The sequence below is a fragment of the Macaca mulatta genome, chromosome 11 (genome assembly GCF_049350105.2).
Source record: "Macaca mulatta isolate MMU2019108-1 chromosome 11, T2T-MMU8v2.0, whole genome shotgun sequence".
Taxonomy (NCBI): domain Eukaryota; kingdom Metazoa; phylum Chordata; class Mammalia; order Primates; family Cercopithecidae; genus Macaca; species Macaca mulatta.
In genome coordinates, this window is record NC_133416.1 from 59,340,313 (window position 1) to 59,357,456 (window position 17,144).

A 17,144-nucleotide genomic window follows, 5' to 3' on the forward strand; every position below is an offset into this window, starting at 1 on the left:
CAGAGGAGCAGGCTGGGGAGAATGTTTTGCTGTCTAGGCATTCCCAGAGAGAACTAAATGGGACTTGAGTGGGGAATGACAAGTGCTGAGTGCTTCACCTGCACTATCTCCTGTGGCCTTCAAAGCACCCAGTTAGGGAAGTCCCATTAGTTTCATTTTACAGATGAGGAAATGGAGGCTCAAGAGAGGGCTGGGGGCTCCTGGAGTGTGTTGATGAAGCAAGGGGACTAGAGCCAGGCTACTTGGGCTGAAATCCTGGCTTCCTTGCTAACCAGCTGTGTCCTGGGGTGCGTTCCTGTGTGCCTCAGCCATGATCACGTGATGCTGTGACAATTAAGTGGGGCAATTCACAGAGTGCTTGCAGCGGGGGTAGCACCTGCTGGGGCTCAGCCCCTCTGCTTCGGCCTCAGGAAGCCTCACGGCAGAGCACAGGCGGCTGTCTGCCACTCACCCTGCCTGCGGGAACATAAGCAGGGTGAGTTGAGGGAGACAAGTGGCCTGGCAGCTGCCCTGGGAAACCTCCCCTGGCAGAGAAGGACACCAGGAGTAAGGGGACTGGAGGGGCCGTCCTCACAGTATCCTGGCTAGGCCAGGTCTGCCTTGACCGTGGACCTCTAGGTGTGCTTTGTGGGTGGGGTGGGAGCAAGCCCTGAGCCCCAGGGGAGAGGACAGTGGGGAACATTGGGCTGAGGCTGGATGATGGGTTCCAGTCTGGAGCCAGTCCCCTTAAGGCCAACACTGTTTCATCTCCAGGCTTTGTGCCAATTAGAAAAAAGCCCCCTTCCTCACGGGCTGTTTGACCTTGTACCAGCCTGCATGGTCTGATGCTTGGCTGGATCTCAACTCCTATCCACCGCCTGAATCATGCACTCTTGTGCAGCGCACAGTTTGCACAGCTGTATGTGGCATCTCTGAGTCACTTGCTGTGTGGCCTTGGGCAAGTTGCTTCCCCTTGCTGGGCCTCTGCTTTGTCCTTAGGAAACAGGAGGGGTGGACTGCTGATCCTTGGGGTTTCTGCTACTTCAAAGCCTTTGGAAGTCTCCATCCCCATAGAGGCTTAGGTCCGCTATTCCACTCCCAATCCTCTGCCAGTATGTCAGCCACCAATTCCCAAACCCGTTCTCAGGACTTTTTTAGCTTGTCACACCTGCACCGCACCCCCCCCCCCAACTTGTTTATTTCTGGGAGTGAGGCTGATCTCATCGGCTCTGTAGAGACAGGGCACAGCCCTTCCCTACTGGGGCTTGGCCTGGCATCTCCTGGGGGCCCTAGGCTCTGCACAGCCAGGCTTTAGCTCCCCTGGCTGTGGCCTGAAGACCGAGAAGCCCTCCAGCTAGGCTGTTTGCCCAGTCTCTCCTTCCCAACTCGGGTGGGTTCCCTACGCAGACAGAGGAAGAGAGGCTCAGCCTAAGCAGTACAGTCAGGTAGCAGGCAGATAGAAATCAGGCGGCAGCCAAATGAGGGGGCTGAGCCAGATTAAAACAACAGGTAGTGTGTGTATAGGACTTCCAGTTACAAAGTGCTTCCATGGACGTGATCTGGCGGAGCTCGTGGGAGCAGCCTTACCCAGTGGCTGGCTGGGGTTAGGGATGGGACTTAGCATGCAAGGCTGTGTAACTGAGGACAAGCCCTGCCCTCTCTGGGTCTGTTTCCTTCCCTATAAAAGGAGGATCCAGGACTTCCTCTAGCTCTGGCATTCTCTGATCCTTTGAGGGCCGAAGATCTACTAGGGATCAGGGAAGTGGGTCACAGATTCTAGTGAACTGCCCTGACTGCCCGGTCATGGCCAGGTGCTGGGAAGCTGGGCCTCTTGGGGCGGGTGGTCAGCTGCCCTGTGTGTTTCCCTAGGCCTGGGAGGGCAGGGCTGGGGAGAGGTGTTGGGTAAAGTCAGCCTCTGGAGTCCAGACAGCTCAGGTCTCTGGACTCCCGGACGGGACAGGTGCTCTCCACCCTCCAGCCTGCCTGGTCAGCTGCTCTGGAGGTTGCAGGTCTCACCTCAGATTGGCAGGGTTTGGGGCTGGGCGGCAGCACTGCAGGAGGGGAGGCTGGGGTTCAGCCTGCCCTGTCCTCGCCTCACCCTGGCTGGAGGTCTCCTTGCAAGTAGACCAGACCCAGGAGGTGGGCGCAGGGGCACAGCCGCTCTCCTCTGCCTCAGGCTCCGTGTTGCTGAAGCCCTGCCCACTACCTGACCAGAGAGGGTCACCTCTCTTCTAAGCAGCCCAAGTGACCAGCCTTCCCCTTTAGACTGGCCCATTCAGTTCAGCAAACCTGTGTCAAAGACCTGCTGTGTGCTGAGAACTTCAGCGTTCTAAGGATAGAAAAGCTGCCATTTATAACTGCCAGTCACCGTGCCACACTCTCAACTTCCTCCTTAGGTTAGATACCTACCTTAGGTTGGCATCGACCATAATCATTCCCACTTCACACAGGAAGAAACTGAGGTTCAGATATTAAGCCACTTACTGGAGGTCACAAAGCTAGTGACGGGTGAGGGTGAAGATTAAACCTCATCCTGGTCTAATGCCCAAGCGGGGGACCATAAATGCTCGAATATACTGCCCAGCAGCTGTCTGTCTGTCTGTCTGCCCCCCTCAGTTGTAAAGGCACCTTGCATACTGGGGCTGTTTTCCTTTTCTGTCTGATTCCAAGTCTACCTTGATGTCCGGCGTGCATTGCTTCTCTACTCAAATAAAACCCACTCTTTCCATGCCCTGCCTGCTTCCCCGTGGCTTTCCTCTCCTTTCCGACCCAATCCAGATCAAAATCTAAAGCCACATCTAAAGCAGAAACCCATCTGTTCTAGTTAGTGACGTAATTTCCCATTGCCAGAGCAATGTGTGGGCAAGAGCAAGTGTGTCCACAGGTGCAAGGGGGCGGCTGCTCGAGGCAGGGGTGTGGGTTATGATGATGCCCAAGGGCCGGCAGGCGCAGGGGTTCGCTGGGAGCCAGCACAAGATTCACTTTGTTGTAAGGGTCGCTATTAGGGAGGGGGCGGCTGTAGGTTCACAGCCATATCCTCAGTATTTAGAATACTGCCTGGCACATACCAGTCCCTCAATAAACGTCTCAGGTAAAGAAATGTTCCAGAACATCTTCCCTCTTTCTCTGGCTTAAGTGCCTCCTGTCTTAGGACAGCTTGTTCCCAGCCCTCAGGCCTTGCTCATGGCTCCCATGGGGCTCTGTGTACCTGATTCGAAACTCCTCGACCTTCTCCAGCACCTGCAGCAGGTTGGCCTCCAGCTGCCCCCGCTCCTGGCTCACTTTGCGCAGCTCCTCCTGCAGCCGGCCCTGGTATTCCTCATAGAGATGCCCGAGGTCGAAGATGGCTGAGTCCTGGCCCTGCAGGAAGCTCCAGCGTGTCTCCAGCAGCTGGTTGCGCTGTTCCAGGGCTTGCACCTGGGAGAGCAGGAGGGCGGTGAATGGGTCAGGCGTGGACCAGTCGGGGGCTGAGGCCCCGGGCTGACCAGCAAGAGCCCGCGGGGGACTCCCTGGGAAGTGGCAGCTCATCTGTGCACACCACCCAGGGCCCTCACTCAGCAGAATGCACCTCCAATGACTGATTGTTAAAACTGAAGATGGTAAGATAAGGATAGGATCAGAGCAAGGTGGAGCCAATTAGCAAAGGTTTCCAGGCGAGGGCAGGGCAGGGCTGGCAGAGGAAGGGGGATGAGGGTGTGAGAGTGCCAAGCATGCGACAGGCTCTCCGTGCCTGCCTGGGGCTGGGGCGGGGGGATCCCAGGGAACATGGGGTGTCAGAGGCCCATCTGCCCCCTCCCCACCACGACAAGCGTGGTCTCGTCTTGGAAACTCAGCAGGGTAGGGCCTGGTTAGTACTGTGGTTAAGCGCTCATCCTCTCAACGACGCAGCCTCTCTGAACCTCAGTTTCCCCAGCTAGAAGTTAGGAGTGCTAACACCTGCCTGAGCAGTCCTCTCCTTCCCTCCACCCCTGTCCAGCCCAGCTCAGCCTGGGGCTCTCCCTGCCTCCTCCCCACCCTGCCTGTCCTCTCTACTCTCCTTCCCATCACCAGGCCTCTGCTCTCCCCATTTGTTCTTCCAGCTCCCTCCTGCAGGAAGTCCTCTGTGACTCATGTTGAAAGACTCCCCTCTTCCCTCCAGCACCGAGGCCCTCAGTTTAGCTGCTCCTCCTTTGTCCTGACCCACCACTCTCGCCATGAGACTGCGGGGACACCTGGGGATGTGCTTTGGGATGGGACCAACATCGAGTGCCCATGTGGCCCCTGCTGTGTGCCAGGCCTTGCTCTACACGCTTGACCCATGAAATCCTGCAACACCCCCATGGGTGGGTACTATTATAAGCTGCATTTTACAGATGAGGAAACCAGAGGTGATGGAACTCGCCCAAGGTCACAAAATTAGCGAGTGGCAGAGCCAGGCCTGGAATCCAGGCACTTTGGGTTTAGAACCTTTTAACCACTGTGACACATGCCTCCTGTATGTTGCTGGAGTCACTGTGGGCCCTGGGATCCCGGCTGCCCTTTGTGGGCTGGCTTCTGCCTCCAGTTAAGGACAGTTTTGCCTCGCGGTGAAACCCTGGAAGGGCTCTGAGCCCTGCTGCACCTCTCAAACTCTGCCTCCCATATGCCTCTTGCTGGCAGGGTCCTGCGCGGTCCTCCCTTCCTTCAACCCAGTCCAGCCCAGCTCAGCCTGGGGCTCCCCCTGCCTCCCTCCTCCCCACCCTTGCCTGTCCTCTCTACTCTCCTTCCCATCACCAGGCCCTCCCCTCCTCCCCATTTGTTCTTCCAGCTCCCTCCTGCAGGAAGCCCTCCATGACTCATATCTTGAAAGGCCCCCAGTTTACCTGTTTCCCATTTGTCCTGACCCACCACTTTCCCCATCACACTGGGAGCCATCTGCTCCCCCTTGGGGCCTCTACTCCCTTGGTGCCAGGGATAGGCCATGAGGGTAGGCCATGAGGTTGGAGGCCTGGCTGGGGCCTGGCTCCCGTCAGTGTGGGTGGTTTGTCATGAGGATGTTGTGATAACCAGCCCAGTGATGCTCCCTATGGTCACAGGTGAGTAGCTGGGCCTTCTCCTGCCACTGGCGGTGCTGCTGGCCCAGGCTCCCAGAATCGTAGCCTGAAAAAGCTGCCAGCAGCCTTTTGGATCAGCTGGGCTGGGTCCTTCATTTACAGAGGAGGCAATGGAGGCCAGGGGTGTCAAGTGACTTCTCCAGGGTCTCAAAGCAACTTGGTGGTCCAGCTTCCCAGACAGCCCCATCTGACAGCCACTGCCTACTCTGCACCTTCGTGGGCTCCTGAAGGGTCAGGTGGGGCCAGCCCCTCTCTCTCTGCTCTGCTTCTTCAGGGTGTCCTTGTTTTCCCCGAAGTGCTCTGATGATCCTTCGACATTCACAGCAGACAATGCCAGCGGGAATACTGGATGATGGCGTTTGACGGTGTTTGTGGGCTGCCATTCCCCTGCGTACCTGTACTGGTAGATTCTACTCGAAGCCAACCTTAATCCTGCTCTCTGCTGTACTCACAGCCAAACAGGTTCAGTAGGGATGGAGGTCAAGAGGGTTTCTGCCCTGCCTTGTGTGTGTGAGAGGGAGCGTTGGGGGGGCAGGTATCTGTTCACCCCACCTTGCCTCCGTTTTGACAAGCAGGAGCTCCATGTTTACACTGAGGGTGGAGTGAGAGGAGAGATGTGAGGCTCCTTCCTCCACCCATGAGCAGCAGATAAATCTTCACACCAGGAAGTTCTTCCTACTGTCTAACCTCAATTCCCTATGCTTCAGCACTAGCTCGCTGGAACATGGTGTGTGTTTGGCCAGCCAGTCCAGCTAGAAGGCATTTGTGTCTTAGGGGATTAGGGACAGCCCCCTGTTTTCTGCTGCCCTTGGGGGAGTCTCTGGTTGTCTCTGTGGGCGGGGATGGAAACTCATCCCCCACCTGGGACCTTCCTTGTAGAAAGGCTCCTCCCTCTCAGAACAAACACCTAGGGAGGGCTGATAATCCTGGCGCCCTGAGAGGTGCCAGGTTAATTGCTCCAACCCAGGAAGACTGTCGAGTCTTCACCTCTGATTCCTCCTCTCTGCTCTGCCTGGCCCTCTGCCCTTAGATCATACCGTAGCAGCTGTAGCAGGGACCTCTCCATTTTACAGGTGAAGAAACTGAAGCCCAGTTGAAAAGTAGGGCCAGGTTGGGGCTGAGGTTAGGGGAGAGACCTGTTTTGTAGGGGAAACCGAGCAGTCTAAACTGGAGCTCCTGGAGGGAGACAGGCTGGACATCTTAGAGGCTGCAGGTCCCCAGCTTATAGGGGAGTGCCTCTGGGCCACACAGGTAGTGTTCCTCAGCGGGGGCCGTTGAATCCCCGGCCTTCAGCCAGACGTTGGCTTTGGCCAGGGAGCCTCACAGCCTCATCAGGAGTGGCTGGTTTGGGCTTTTCTGCATACAGGCAGGGGGATGGCTGACTTCAGTTCTTCCAGAGGTCACACAGGCCTCGGTGAAGACATTGTCTCCGTCCCTCTGTCTCCAGGCATTTCACCACTGCTCATGGGTTCCCTCTCTACAGCCTCCCCAGGATGACCTCAGGCAGTCCTGCCTCTTGCCTCCCTCTCCATCCCCTCTGTTGTCCATGTGTGCGCGAAGGCAAGAAGCCCAGCCAGCAGCCTCTGCTGGAGGTCGGCTTTGCTCCCTCCCTGCCTCCCCTGGCCTCTTCTGCTGCTGCTGCTTCTCCTCATCCCCCTTCATCTCATGACTGTGACCTTGCCAGTCATTCCGCTGGGATGAGCTCAGGGCCACTGGCAGAGCAGAGCAGAGCAGAGCAGAGCAGAGCAGAGGAATCGGGGGCACAGAGAGGGTAAATGACTTGCCCAGGAAAACGCAGCCAGCAAGTTGAAGAAACCACACTGCTCCAGGGCCTCTGCCACCTCCTGAAAGTCTCTGCTCCTCCTCATTGCTCCCTGGTTCCTCTCAGTTCCTCAGAGGGCCCCCACCCCTCTCCTCTCTTTGCCCAGAGCCCCTGCCCACTGATCATGGCATCTCACCTCAGTCCTTCCTCTAAGTCCATACATTGCTCAACAGCCCTGCGTTGTACCCCCTGCCCACTGAGTCCCTTCACTCCTCTATCCCGCAGGGGGCCTCTCCCCACCTCCTCTCCATGCTCCTGCCTGGAAGGGGCTAACTGGGTTCTAGCTGCTCCCTGGGCTAGACCCATTTATTTAATTTTTTATTTAACAGTTATAATGCACTTAACATGTACCAGGTATGTTCTAACTGCTTTTCAAAAATTCTCCCATTTGATTCTGATGAGCCCATTAACCTAATGTGTGCTGAGGCACAGAGAGATTAAATAATCTGCCCGAGATAACACAACTGGTCAGTGGTGGACGGGGATTTAAACCCCGCAATGCTGCTCCAGATTTCACATCTTAACCGCTGCCTGCTTCCATCTGGGCCCTCACAGCCTCCACAAGGAGGCAAGGAGGGTGGGGCTAATAGATCTTCTTCACAGAGTTGAAGGGTCAGCTGGGACCCCTTGGGGCAGAGCTCCTGCAACCAGGGCCCCCACAGGGTCGGTACCCACAGCTCCCTGTGTCCCACCCTGAAGGGCACCCCATCTCAAGGTCAAGGCTAAGGGTTGGGAGGCTCCAATTCTGCTAAAGAACTTCAAGGGCATTGCCCTGGTCTCTAGGCACAGGACCCCAACCCCGAGGGCCTCCTCCCTGGGCTTACATCCCCCCATCCCCATGGCAGTGGCACAGGGTGATATCAGTGCTGGTGTTTGAGGGAGAAAAATCACCCATCTGAGCCAAATTACATAGCTCAGTGAAGCATTCCTTCTAAAGGATTAAACTGGGTTTGGTGAGGAGCTGGCTCTGTAGGGACCTGCCTCCCCAGGGCAGCTGGGCTGCTCTTAGAGGGAGAACCAGCCCAGCAGTGCAGGGCTCTGTGCAGCTAGGGCTGGGGGAAGGGATGTTCTGCCTCAGTGGACAGTGGTCCTTCCCCTCTGGGTACCCAGGGGTACCCCAGGTGTGGATGATGAAACTCTGGTCTAGGCACATGAATGGAAGAGGGAAAGAAAAGATTCCCACCACAGAGACCACTGACTTCGTGTCTCAACAGACCTGAGTTCAAATCCAGACTACCATTTGTTGGTTGTGTGACCTTGGGCAAGGCACTTAGCCTTGCTGGTCCTCAGTTTCCTCATCTGCACGGTTGGAAAAATAACAACAACTGCAGGGTAGCCGTGTGGCTTGAATGTCATTGCATTTGCAAAGTTCCTCCAGAGGGCGAGGCACAAGTAGATGCTCAGTGCATGTTACTTTCTTCCCTCTGCCCCTCCCTGTGAGCTCCCACTTCATGGGAGAGACCAGCAATGTGCAGAGGAACACAGAATCAGAGGCCAAGAGCAGACAAGGATGGAGCCAGGGGCTGAAGGCTGGACCTCTGGTTTACTGGGAGGGTCAGAAATGTACAGTTTTCCTTATCTGTGAAATGGACATAAAATTGTCTTCTCCCATAAGGTTGTTGAGAGAAATACAGATAAATGTGAAAAGCATCAGCACAGTGCCTGGCACATTGTAAGCAATTAACCGATAGCAGCTGATACTGTCATGATTATTCTTGAGGGTGCAGGAGGGTGCAGAGTCAGGAGGAGTTTCTTGGAGAAGATGAGTAAAGAACAGATTTGGGAAGTGGACAGGACTTCCTTGGGAGCTCCCTTGCCCTGGGAGCAGAGATGGACACGAGTACCCCAGACCTGTTGCAGGCCATGGACAGTGGAGTCTGGGAAGGGTGGTTGTGATGCTGAGGCCACACTCCCTGCAGTCAGGCGGGGTGCAGGGTGCAGGAAGGCCCAGCTGGCTACCCTGTTCTGACTTGAGGCATTGTCCCCTGCATTCCTATCTCCTGACACCCGAGCTGCACCCTCACTTGCGGCAGTCTGGGCAGCAGCCCCACACGCCCCGTCCATCCTGCTGGCTTTTCTGACTGGGGCAGCTGAGAGAGATGCTGCGGGACCAGAGGCTTGAGGGATAAACAGGAGCGTGGAGCCTGGGAGGCCATCTCCCCTGTCCACCTGCCTCAGAGTAGGACCGCAGAGCACGTCTCCATCAGCCATTCCTGCAAGAGGGCACCCCTGGCCACACTAGGTGGTCCTTCCCAGTCCCTGTCTGGGTGGTGGGTGACCCCAGGTCATGCAGCATATTATCAAGACATCCCTCAAAGGCCATCCTGGGGTCCCTTTCTCCCCACATGCCAGGATGGATCAGGGACTTCCCTCCTCCAGCCTCTGCTCAGAGCTAGGCTGCCGGGTTAGCAGTGCCATCTCCCCATTGGCTGGGTGCAGGGGTGGGGCACAGTGATCGATGCTCAGGAAAACACAGAGCTTGGCTACCTGCCCGGGCCTGGCAGCCCTTCATATTTGGGACCCCCCCACTTGTGCTCACCTTGCCAATCAGGGAGGCAAATTTGTCATTGAGGGCCTTCATCTCCTCCTTCTCCTGGTTCTTCTGCTGCTGAACAGCGGGGTCCAACTTGAGGTCCAGGGGCACCAGCAGGCTGGGGTTCACAGTCACCTTGGAGATGGTGCCAGCCGACAAGCAGCCTGTGAGGCTGCGGGAGCTGAAGCCCAGCCCGGGGTCCCCGCAGGTGTCCCATCCGGAGGTTCCAGGCCGGGGGCTGCCCACCGGGGTCACCTCACAGCTGCTGAGGCTGCTGAAGCCAACCACGCAGGAGCGGCAGGCCATGGCGCCCCCGGCCGGAAGCAGGAGGGCCCGGGGGCTGAGTGAGTGAGCCTGGGAGTGCAGCGGGTGGCGGGCTCTGGTTGCTCTGGTCACAGCTGGGGCAGGCTGGGGACTGAGGAGCAGACACCTGTCGCACAGTGCTCATTAGCTGCAGGAGGGCGGGACGCCTCCCAGCCTGACCAACCTGTTGGATGATGTGGTGCTCCCGCCCCTCCCCCAGCAGCATGTAGGTCTCCCTCCCCACAGGGATCTGCACTGCTTAGGGGGCTGGTCCATAACCCCCTGCCCCCAAGAAAGCAGGCCTAGCTCTGGGGAGGGGGCAAAGGCTGGGCTGGCTGGGTGGGTTGGGGGTGGGGAGTTGGCAAAAGGAAGGCCATTCAAGGAGGAAGGAGAGAAGAGAGATCGCCTCACCGCAGACCTCACTGCATACCTGAAGGCTGACGTATCTGGGCTCACATACTTCTGGAAAAGATGAGGCAAGCATAGGCCTTGAGCTCCTGAGTGTAGGGCAGCTATCCTGGGCACGGTGCCAGCCTGGCACTGGAAAACAGCACTTATGATTTATTTTCTAGCTGCCAAAGAGTCTCCCTGGCTTATCTTCCCCTTTCCCTCTACCCCCTCTCCCTTCCTTCCTTCCTTCACGTTAACTGGCATTGACTGAGGACCTACTGTGTACACCCCACTGTCTCAGAGGCTGGGAGGACATAGATGGTCAAGGCCAAGGAGCTCTCAGCATTGGAAACGTGAGACCTGGTTCAAGACTCAGCTGGGCTGCTTACCACTCATGTGATCTCAGGCATGTTACTTGACTTTTGTCTTCGTTTGAAAACACCCACCTCACGGGAGATAGCATGTACAAAGCACATGGTAGAGGACAGGGGACAAAGTTGCCCTCAATCAATGGTGCTACTTTCCAGGCACTGAGTCTAGCAGGGCGATGGGTATGGCCGAATGCAGCTCTGCTCTGGGGCAATGAGAATCCCTGCCTTCCTCACACTCTTTCCTCCCTATTCTTCTTTCTCTTCTCTGCCTCCTTTGACCTCTTTTACACCATCTGTGAAGTAGAAACAGAAAAGACGCCATTTTGCCCCCACAGAGCCTCTGGCAGGGCAGCAGAGGCCCACACAGACCAAGGCAAACCCTACCTTCCCACAGTTCCTGAGACCCCACTCTTCCACCCCAGGGGATTACCAGCTCTCCCAGTCCCGCGTCTTCTTTCCTGGCCTGGTGGTCCTGATGTTCTGGCCCTGGTGGCTGGCTCTGCATGTCTTTCCTGGACCTGGCTCACCCCTGCTCTCGGTGGCAGGGGCCAGAGCAGAGAGAGGAGTGTGTCTGGGAGAGTTGCAGATGGTCAGAGATAGAAGGGGTAGCAGCCCCCTCTGGGCCCAGAGGAAGACAGCCCCTGAGAGGGACAACCATTTGCCAGTCACATCACCACCCTGGGCCTCCGCCTCCCAGGGCAGACATCTTTCTCACACACTGGGCACTTCTGGCTCACAAGGGCACAGGACACTGTCCAGAGGCCACGGGTCCATCCTGAGCCTGATCCCAGGATCCGGTGCTGGGTAGGGTAGCGAGGCACTGGTAGGTGACTGATGTGTGCAGCCCTCCCCACTCAACACCTACGTGTGGGGCCACCTTGGCCTCCCACCATCCTCACTCTGGTCTGGTATCTGAAGGGCATGTGGTTGAGCACAGCACCTTGCCCCCCACCCTGTCACCCCTGTGTGCTCTGTGGGGAAGGGAGGGGGCAGCAGTGGCATCTGGGCTCTGCCAAGGCCAGAATAACAGCTGATCCATTAGGTATGTCCCAGATGCTTTGCAGGAGTTAGCTCCTCAATCCTCCTGATAACCGTCACTTGAGGTGGATGCTTTAATTCTCATCACCCTAACTGACAGAGAAGGAGGCTCAGGGGGCTTGAGTGTCTAGTCTAAGGCCACAGGATTATGATAAATGGGAACCTGGACAGTTGGGGCGAGGAGCTCTTTAATCTGAGCCTCTAAGTTTTAAGACCCCTAGGAAGGGTAGTGGGTGAGAGAAGGAAGCTGCCTTCTTACTGTCTGGGGCGCAGTTTAGGGCAGCCCTGCCACCTAATTCTCTTGGAGCTGAATGCCTTTTTCTCGCAAGTGCCTGTGCACTTGAAATCTATTTCTTGCTTCCTTCCTCTGGCCTCAGTCAGCTCCTGAGAGTTGACAGGTCTTGGTTAATTGCCAAGTCCCTGGCTCCTCGGCTGGCTTTGCAGGGCTTGCCTTTGGGGCCCCACGCCAGGGGGCTTTCCTTGCGGATGTCTTAACCTCCTTGGAGAGGACTGGAAGGCATGCTAGCCTGGGGCTCTGGGCTGGGGGAGGTAGGTGGGGCTTGCCTGTTGCTTCCTTTCTGGTCCGACAGTCTTCCTTGGGTGCAGTTGGTAAGGATGTCTTTGACTGTCACTGCTCTGGCTGCCAAACAGGAACAGCCACAAAAAAACCCCAAATAAACAAAACTCCATAAACAGCCCAGCCCTTCCTGCTCCCTCTCCCCTCCTCACCCCTTGTCTCCTTTCCTCCCCCAGCTCACCTTCCATCCTCCCGACAACCACCACTTGAGGTGGATGCTTTAATTCTCATCACTCCAATTGACAGAGGAGGAAGTTCAGAGGGCTTGAGTGCCTAGTCTAAGGTCACCCGATTATGATGGATGGGAACCTGGACAGTTGGAGTGAGGCGCTCTACTCCCTCTACTCTGGAACTAGCATCCCTGGGGGTCCTGGTCCAGGCTGCTGTCTCTGAGCAGGGCTGTCTGTACCAGCCAGTGCCATCCTCCACCCTCACCGAGGGCCTGACATCACCCTCTCCTGGCGTTGGTACAGAGCCTGAACCACCTGGGGGCTTGGACCCCCAACCAGGGAAGCAGGAGGCCTGGCAGGAGTTGGGAGGTGGGAGATGGAAGTAGGGGAAGGTTTCAGTCTCTCTGAGGATGTTTAGGTACCCAAGCAGTCTCCAGCTCCCTCCTGGATATACAAATAAACAAACCTGCTTGTGGCTTCAGGTGAGGATGGGACAACCCCAGCTAGAAATGACACCTGGGTATCCCGTACCCTCTGGGATTCCGGAACCCTGCCCTTCTAGTCCTTACATGGTCCAGGGACAGGAATCTGCATCTCCCTTTCCTGCCTCTTGAGTCTATCCCCTTTATCCCACTCCCCTGTCACTGGTGACAGGACACAATCCTGATGATCCAGGAGGCAGAGAAAGAGCAGAGGAGGGGAAGGGCTGGCTAGAGGCGAGGAATGGGGAAGAGGCTTAGGCTGGGCTGCCAGAGCCTTCTGGAACTGGTCTTGAAGTGAGGGGGAGTTTTCTTGTTTTTTCTCTCTCCTCCTCCCATTTCCTTCTCCATGTCAGTCCCACCCAACCTGTGGTCTGTCTCCCTTGCATTCTCATCCGCCTCCTCTGTGTTTTCGATTGTCGTGCTCTCTCTCACTTGTCTTACTGTCTTCCTGTCCCTCTCGGAGTCACCTGCCCACTCAGAGTCCCGGCCTGGAGCTCCTCCTTTCTGCCCTGGGTGGGGGCAGAGGGAACAGGGTTTGTGCCCCTGCAGCCCAGCTGGATGTCCTTATGAGAATGGCATCCCTGTGTCATAGTTTCAGCGCCTCCTCTTTGCCCTGCTCCCCATTTGGCCTGAGGCCTCCTGGCTGTGGAGCAACAGGTCTCTGGAGACGCTGGATGGCAAGATATAGTTGTTGGATGAATGTTCCAGTGGGCACATCCTAGCCTGGGTCAGGCTCTGGGGCAGGATGTGACTCTTGGGGAGACAGACAGGGACTCTCTGGGCAGGGGAGCCAGCAAAGGGTTTGGAATCTACAGGGGAAAATCTTCGTATTACTGAAGGACACGATGGGAAGGAGGGCCACTCCTCCAAGAAGCCTTCCCAGATGAGCCTGCTCAAGTTCCTGTCAATCTTCCATCTTCTCTTCTAAATGCATGTCCCCACCTACGGTCGCGATCTGGGTTGGTGCCATCTCCCTTATGAAGTTAGCAACTCCTGGCCTTTTCTCTGGATCTTCCCTTTGAGCAGGGCTGGTCCAGGGGCCAAGTCCTGGGAGTGGGAGGACCTAGGCTGGGGACTGAGAGTCTTTGGCAGACTGTGGCTATGTGATTAGAAGTTCTTTTTTTTTTTTTGAGATGGAGTCTCGCCCTGTCACCCAGGCTAGAGTGCAGTGGCATGATCTTGGCTCACTGCAACCTCTGCCTCCTGGGTTCAAGTAATTCTCCTGTCTCAGCCTTCCGAGTAGCTGGGACTACAGGCACATGCCACCATGCCCAACTAAATCTTTTTTTTTTCAGTAAAGATGGAGTTTCAAAGGCCAGATGGTCTTGATCTCTTGACCTCATGATCCATCTGCTTTGGCCTCCCAAAGTGCTGGGATTACAGGCGTGAGCCACTGTACCTGGCCCCCCCTTTTTTTGTAACAGGATTTTACTCTGTCACCCAGGCTTGAGTGCAGTGGTGTGATCTCAGCTCACTGCAAGCTTCGCCTCCCGGGTTCAAGCAATTCTCCCGCCTCAGCCTCCTGAGTAGCTGGGATTACTGGTGCGCGCCACCGTGCCTGGCTAACTTTTGTGTTTTTTGGTAGAGACAGGGTTTCACCATGTTGACCAGGCTGGTCTTGAACTTCTGACCTCAAGCAATCTGCCTGCCTCGGCCTCCCAAAGTGCAAGGATTATAGGCACGAGCCACTGTGCCCCACCTGTGCTCAGAATTTCTGAGGGTCCCAGAGTTGGGGATTGGGGATGTAAATGTAGGTGTGGGAAGGGTCAAGAAAGGAGAACTAATAGCAAAGACAGAGAAATTAAGCCTCCTCCACATGCCAGGCAGGCTATGGAGACATGGAAGAGGCACTGACCCAGATGAGGGTGTCTACAATGCCTTCCCAGACGGGGACAGTGAGCTCAGGCCTGAAGGAAGAGCAAGAGCTGTCCAGGCAGGGGAGGGGAAGGGTATTTCAGGCTGGGCCAGCATTATGAGCTGCGGGTGTGAGAAATTGTTTGTGTGGGGTTTTGACAAAGAATGACAACGAATGAATAAATGACCACTCCAGCTGGTGTTGCTGGAGTGTCGGAGGTACTGTAGAGCTCAGAGGAGCAGTGACACCCTTGGGGTCCCACAGAGGCTTTGATCAAGGCATGTCCTTACTGTGTAGAGTATCCTTTAGGGGCTCTTCGTGGCTTTGGGGATGGAAGATTCCTTGAAATGTCAAACCCAATCCTTCTTCCTTGCTGGGTCTCACCTCCACTGTGCCTTTTTCTCCCACAGCCCTGCCCATTCTCCCACCCCCCGACCCCACCACACTGGCCACTTTTCCCTGCACCTGCTGAGTGGTGTCAGGTGATTGAGTTGAACAGCACAGATACAGAACAATTCCATCATCACATCCGGTCCTATTGGACAGTGCTGACCTGCAAAGCAGGCATCTGAGATGGGCCAGGAGGCTGCAGATTCCTGGGGGCTGTGAAAGGGTTCAAGACTGTCCAGTGGGCAGCCTGGGATGTGGCAGGAACACTGGACCTGGACTTAGGAGACCTGGTTTCTGGTCTGGGGCTCTGCCACTCACCAGCTATGTGGTTTGGGGTCAAATGCTTGGCCTCTCTGGGCCTCAATGGCCTGTACAATTAGGTTGTACTACATATTCTTTTCTTTTTTTTTTTTTTCCAGTTCAGTTCAACAAATGTTCCTCAAACTACAGTGAACCCTCTTACTCTGCTGGGTACTTGGCTGCCAGTGCGATCCACGGTCCCAGACAAGCAGCATGCTGGGAGGTTGGGCAGGGATGGGTGTTCTGTAATGAGGCCAGGCCTCTGGGGCCAGGGAGAGGTAGGCACAGGCTAATTACACTTTCCCGTCTTCGCAGCACTCAGCCCAATTTGTAATTATTTATTGTTGGTGTTTACGTGTTTGTGTCTGCCTCCCCTGCGCAGCTCTGTGAGCACAGGGACTATGTGGTGGCTTTGTTTCTTCAGTGTCAAAATGCCTGGCATGGTGCCTGGCAGACATCATAGGTGTTTGATAACTATTTCTTTTTGGAATGAGTAAAAGGCCACCCTTCCTCCCAGCGCCCATGTTACACTGGATTTCGACACAGGGGACAGCCGCAAGAGCTTTGGGATGCTGTAGAGTGACAGAGCCCAGGCGGGATGTGGAAGGAGGTCAGGGTGTCCCCCCATCTCTGGAAGCCAGCTTTGGGGCCCCTGCCCCACCCTTGCTAGGCTGTGCTGGGCTCACTGGGATGAGTTGCAACACTGGGTCCTCTGCCTGGAGGGGTCAGGTAGACCAGTGCCATTTGACTCCTAGGCCTGGCTTCCTGCTCCTTCAGCTTCTGGCCCAGCGTCTGGTCATGGCCAAATGCCTTGGAGGCATGAAAATATTAGGGTCCCTCTTGCAAAGCAAAGAAGCAGAAGGAAGCCTCCCCAAGATGGCAGAGGCCCCACCAAGCCTAGAATTTTGTCAGACATGCACGTGGGGCCGAGCGGGACCAAGCCATAGGCTCCCCAGGTCCCTCTCCTTGGAGGTGGGACACAGGGAGGGAGCATGTTGGGGTTGGTAGGTTTCCTCTGGTCCAGGTGTAGGGTAGGCCCAGCCTTCCTGGGGAGCCCTAGACCCTGCCCCACTGTGTGGGTGCTTGGTTCATGCCAGTGGCATTTTGGCACAGCTGCCAGGCCTGCTTCTGGGTGGAGAGGAGCAGGAAGGAGGATTGCACAAAGGGAAACTGGCAGGAGAGCCTCACTTCTTCCGGCTGCTCAACTCCTTGCAGGGAGGGCCAAGGGGCAGCACAGGCTGTCTTGGTTCCCCGGGAGACACCACGTCCTTGCATCTGTGTCATCTCCCAGGAGGAGAGGCCAGGTCCCGGAAACAGGGGTCCTGTGCCTGGCTGTGAGCCACGAGGGAGGTTCCTACAACCCTCATTTCTTAGACCTCAGACAACACTCAGCTGCTCCGCTCCCTCCCTCTGTCTCTGGGCTTCGCACTGGCCCTCAGCCACTTCTGCCTGCTTCCTCCCTGCAGGAAGTCCCCTCACTTGTCCTTTGAGCAAGACAGTTCTCAAAAGCAACCTCCACCACGGCAGGGCCTGTGTTGTTCACTGTTGTATTGCCACCGGCACATGGCAAGTATGCAGTAAACAGTTGTTCAATTAAGACACAGCACGCCCTCTATTATTAGCACTTTCTCTATGGCTGTCTTGGGCAAGGGTCTCTTCCCTCCCTCCCCCATTAGACAGGGCTGAGGACCTGTTTCTCCTCCTCCTAGTCTCCTATGCCTGGAATCCTGGTCACTGCAGAAACTGGCCAATCTTACTTACCTCTGCTATTTGGGCATTTCTGAGTCTCTACTAGGTGCCCGTCCCTGTGCTGAGCAGTGGTGCAAATATGAAGATAAGCGAGGCAGGGTTGTGACGGGTGT

The 17,144-nt window shown here is 56.2% G+C and overlaps 1 protein-coding gene across 5 annotated transcripts in view; it reads right to left on the reverse strand.

The window, feature by feature from the left end:
• Positions 1 to 17,144, reverse strand: part of KRT80 (keratin 80) — a 31,538-nt gene that overhangs the window by 12,620 nt on the left and 1,774 nt on the right. For 3 of the 5 annotated variants that reach the window (XM_001091826.5, XM_001091950.5, XM_077954326.1), the window contains exons 1-2: positions 9,413 to 10,014; positions 3,188 to 3,396 (exon numbers count right to left, since the gene is read on the reverse strand). In XM_001091826.5, the coding sequence (XP_001091826.1) occupies positions 3,188 to 3,396; positions 9,413 to 9,712 (509 nt within the window). In that variant the 5' untranslated portion in view covers positions 9,713 to 10,014. Of the gene's footprint in view, positions 1 to 3,187; positions 3,397 to 9,412; positions 10,015 to 10,139; positions 10,250 to 10,619; positions 10,764 to 10,900; positions 11,042 to 17,144 lie in introns of those variants that run through there. The other 2 variants (XM_077954328.1, XM_077954327.1) reach the window with 1 other exon arrangement.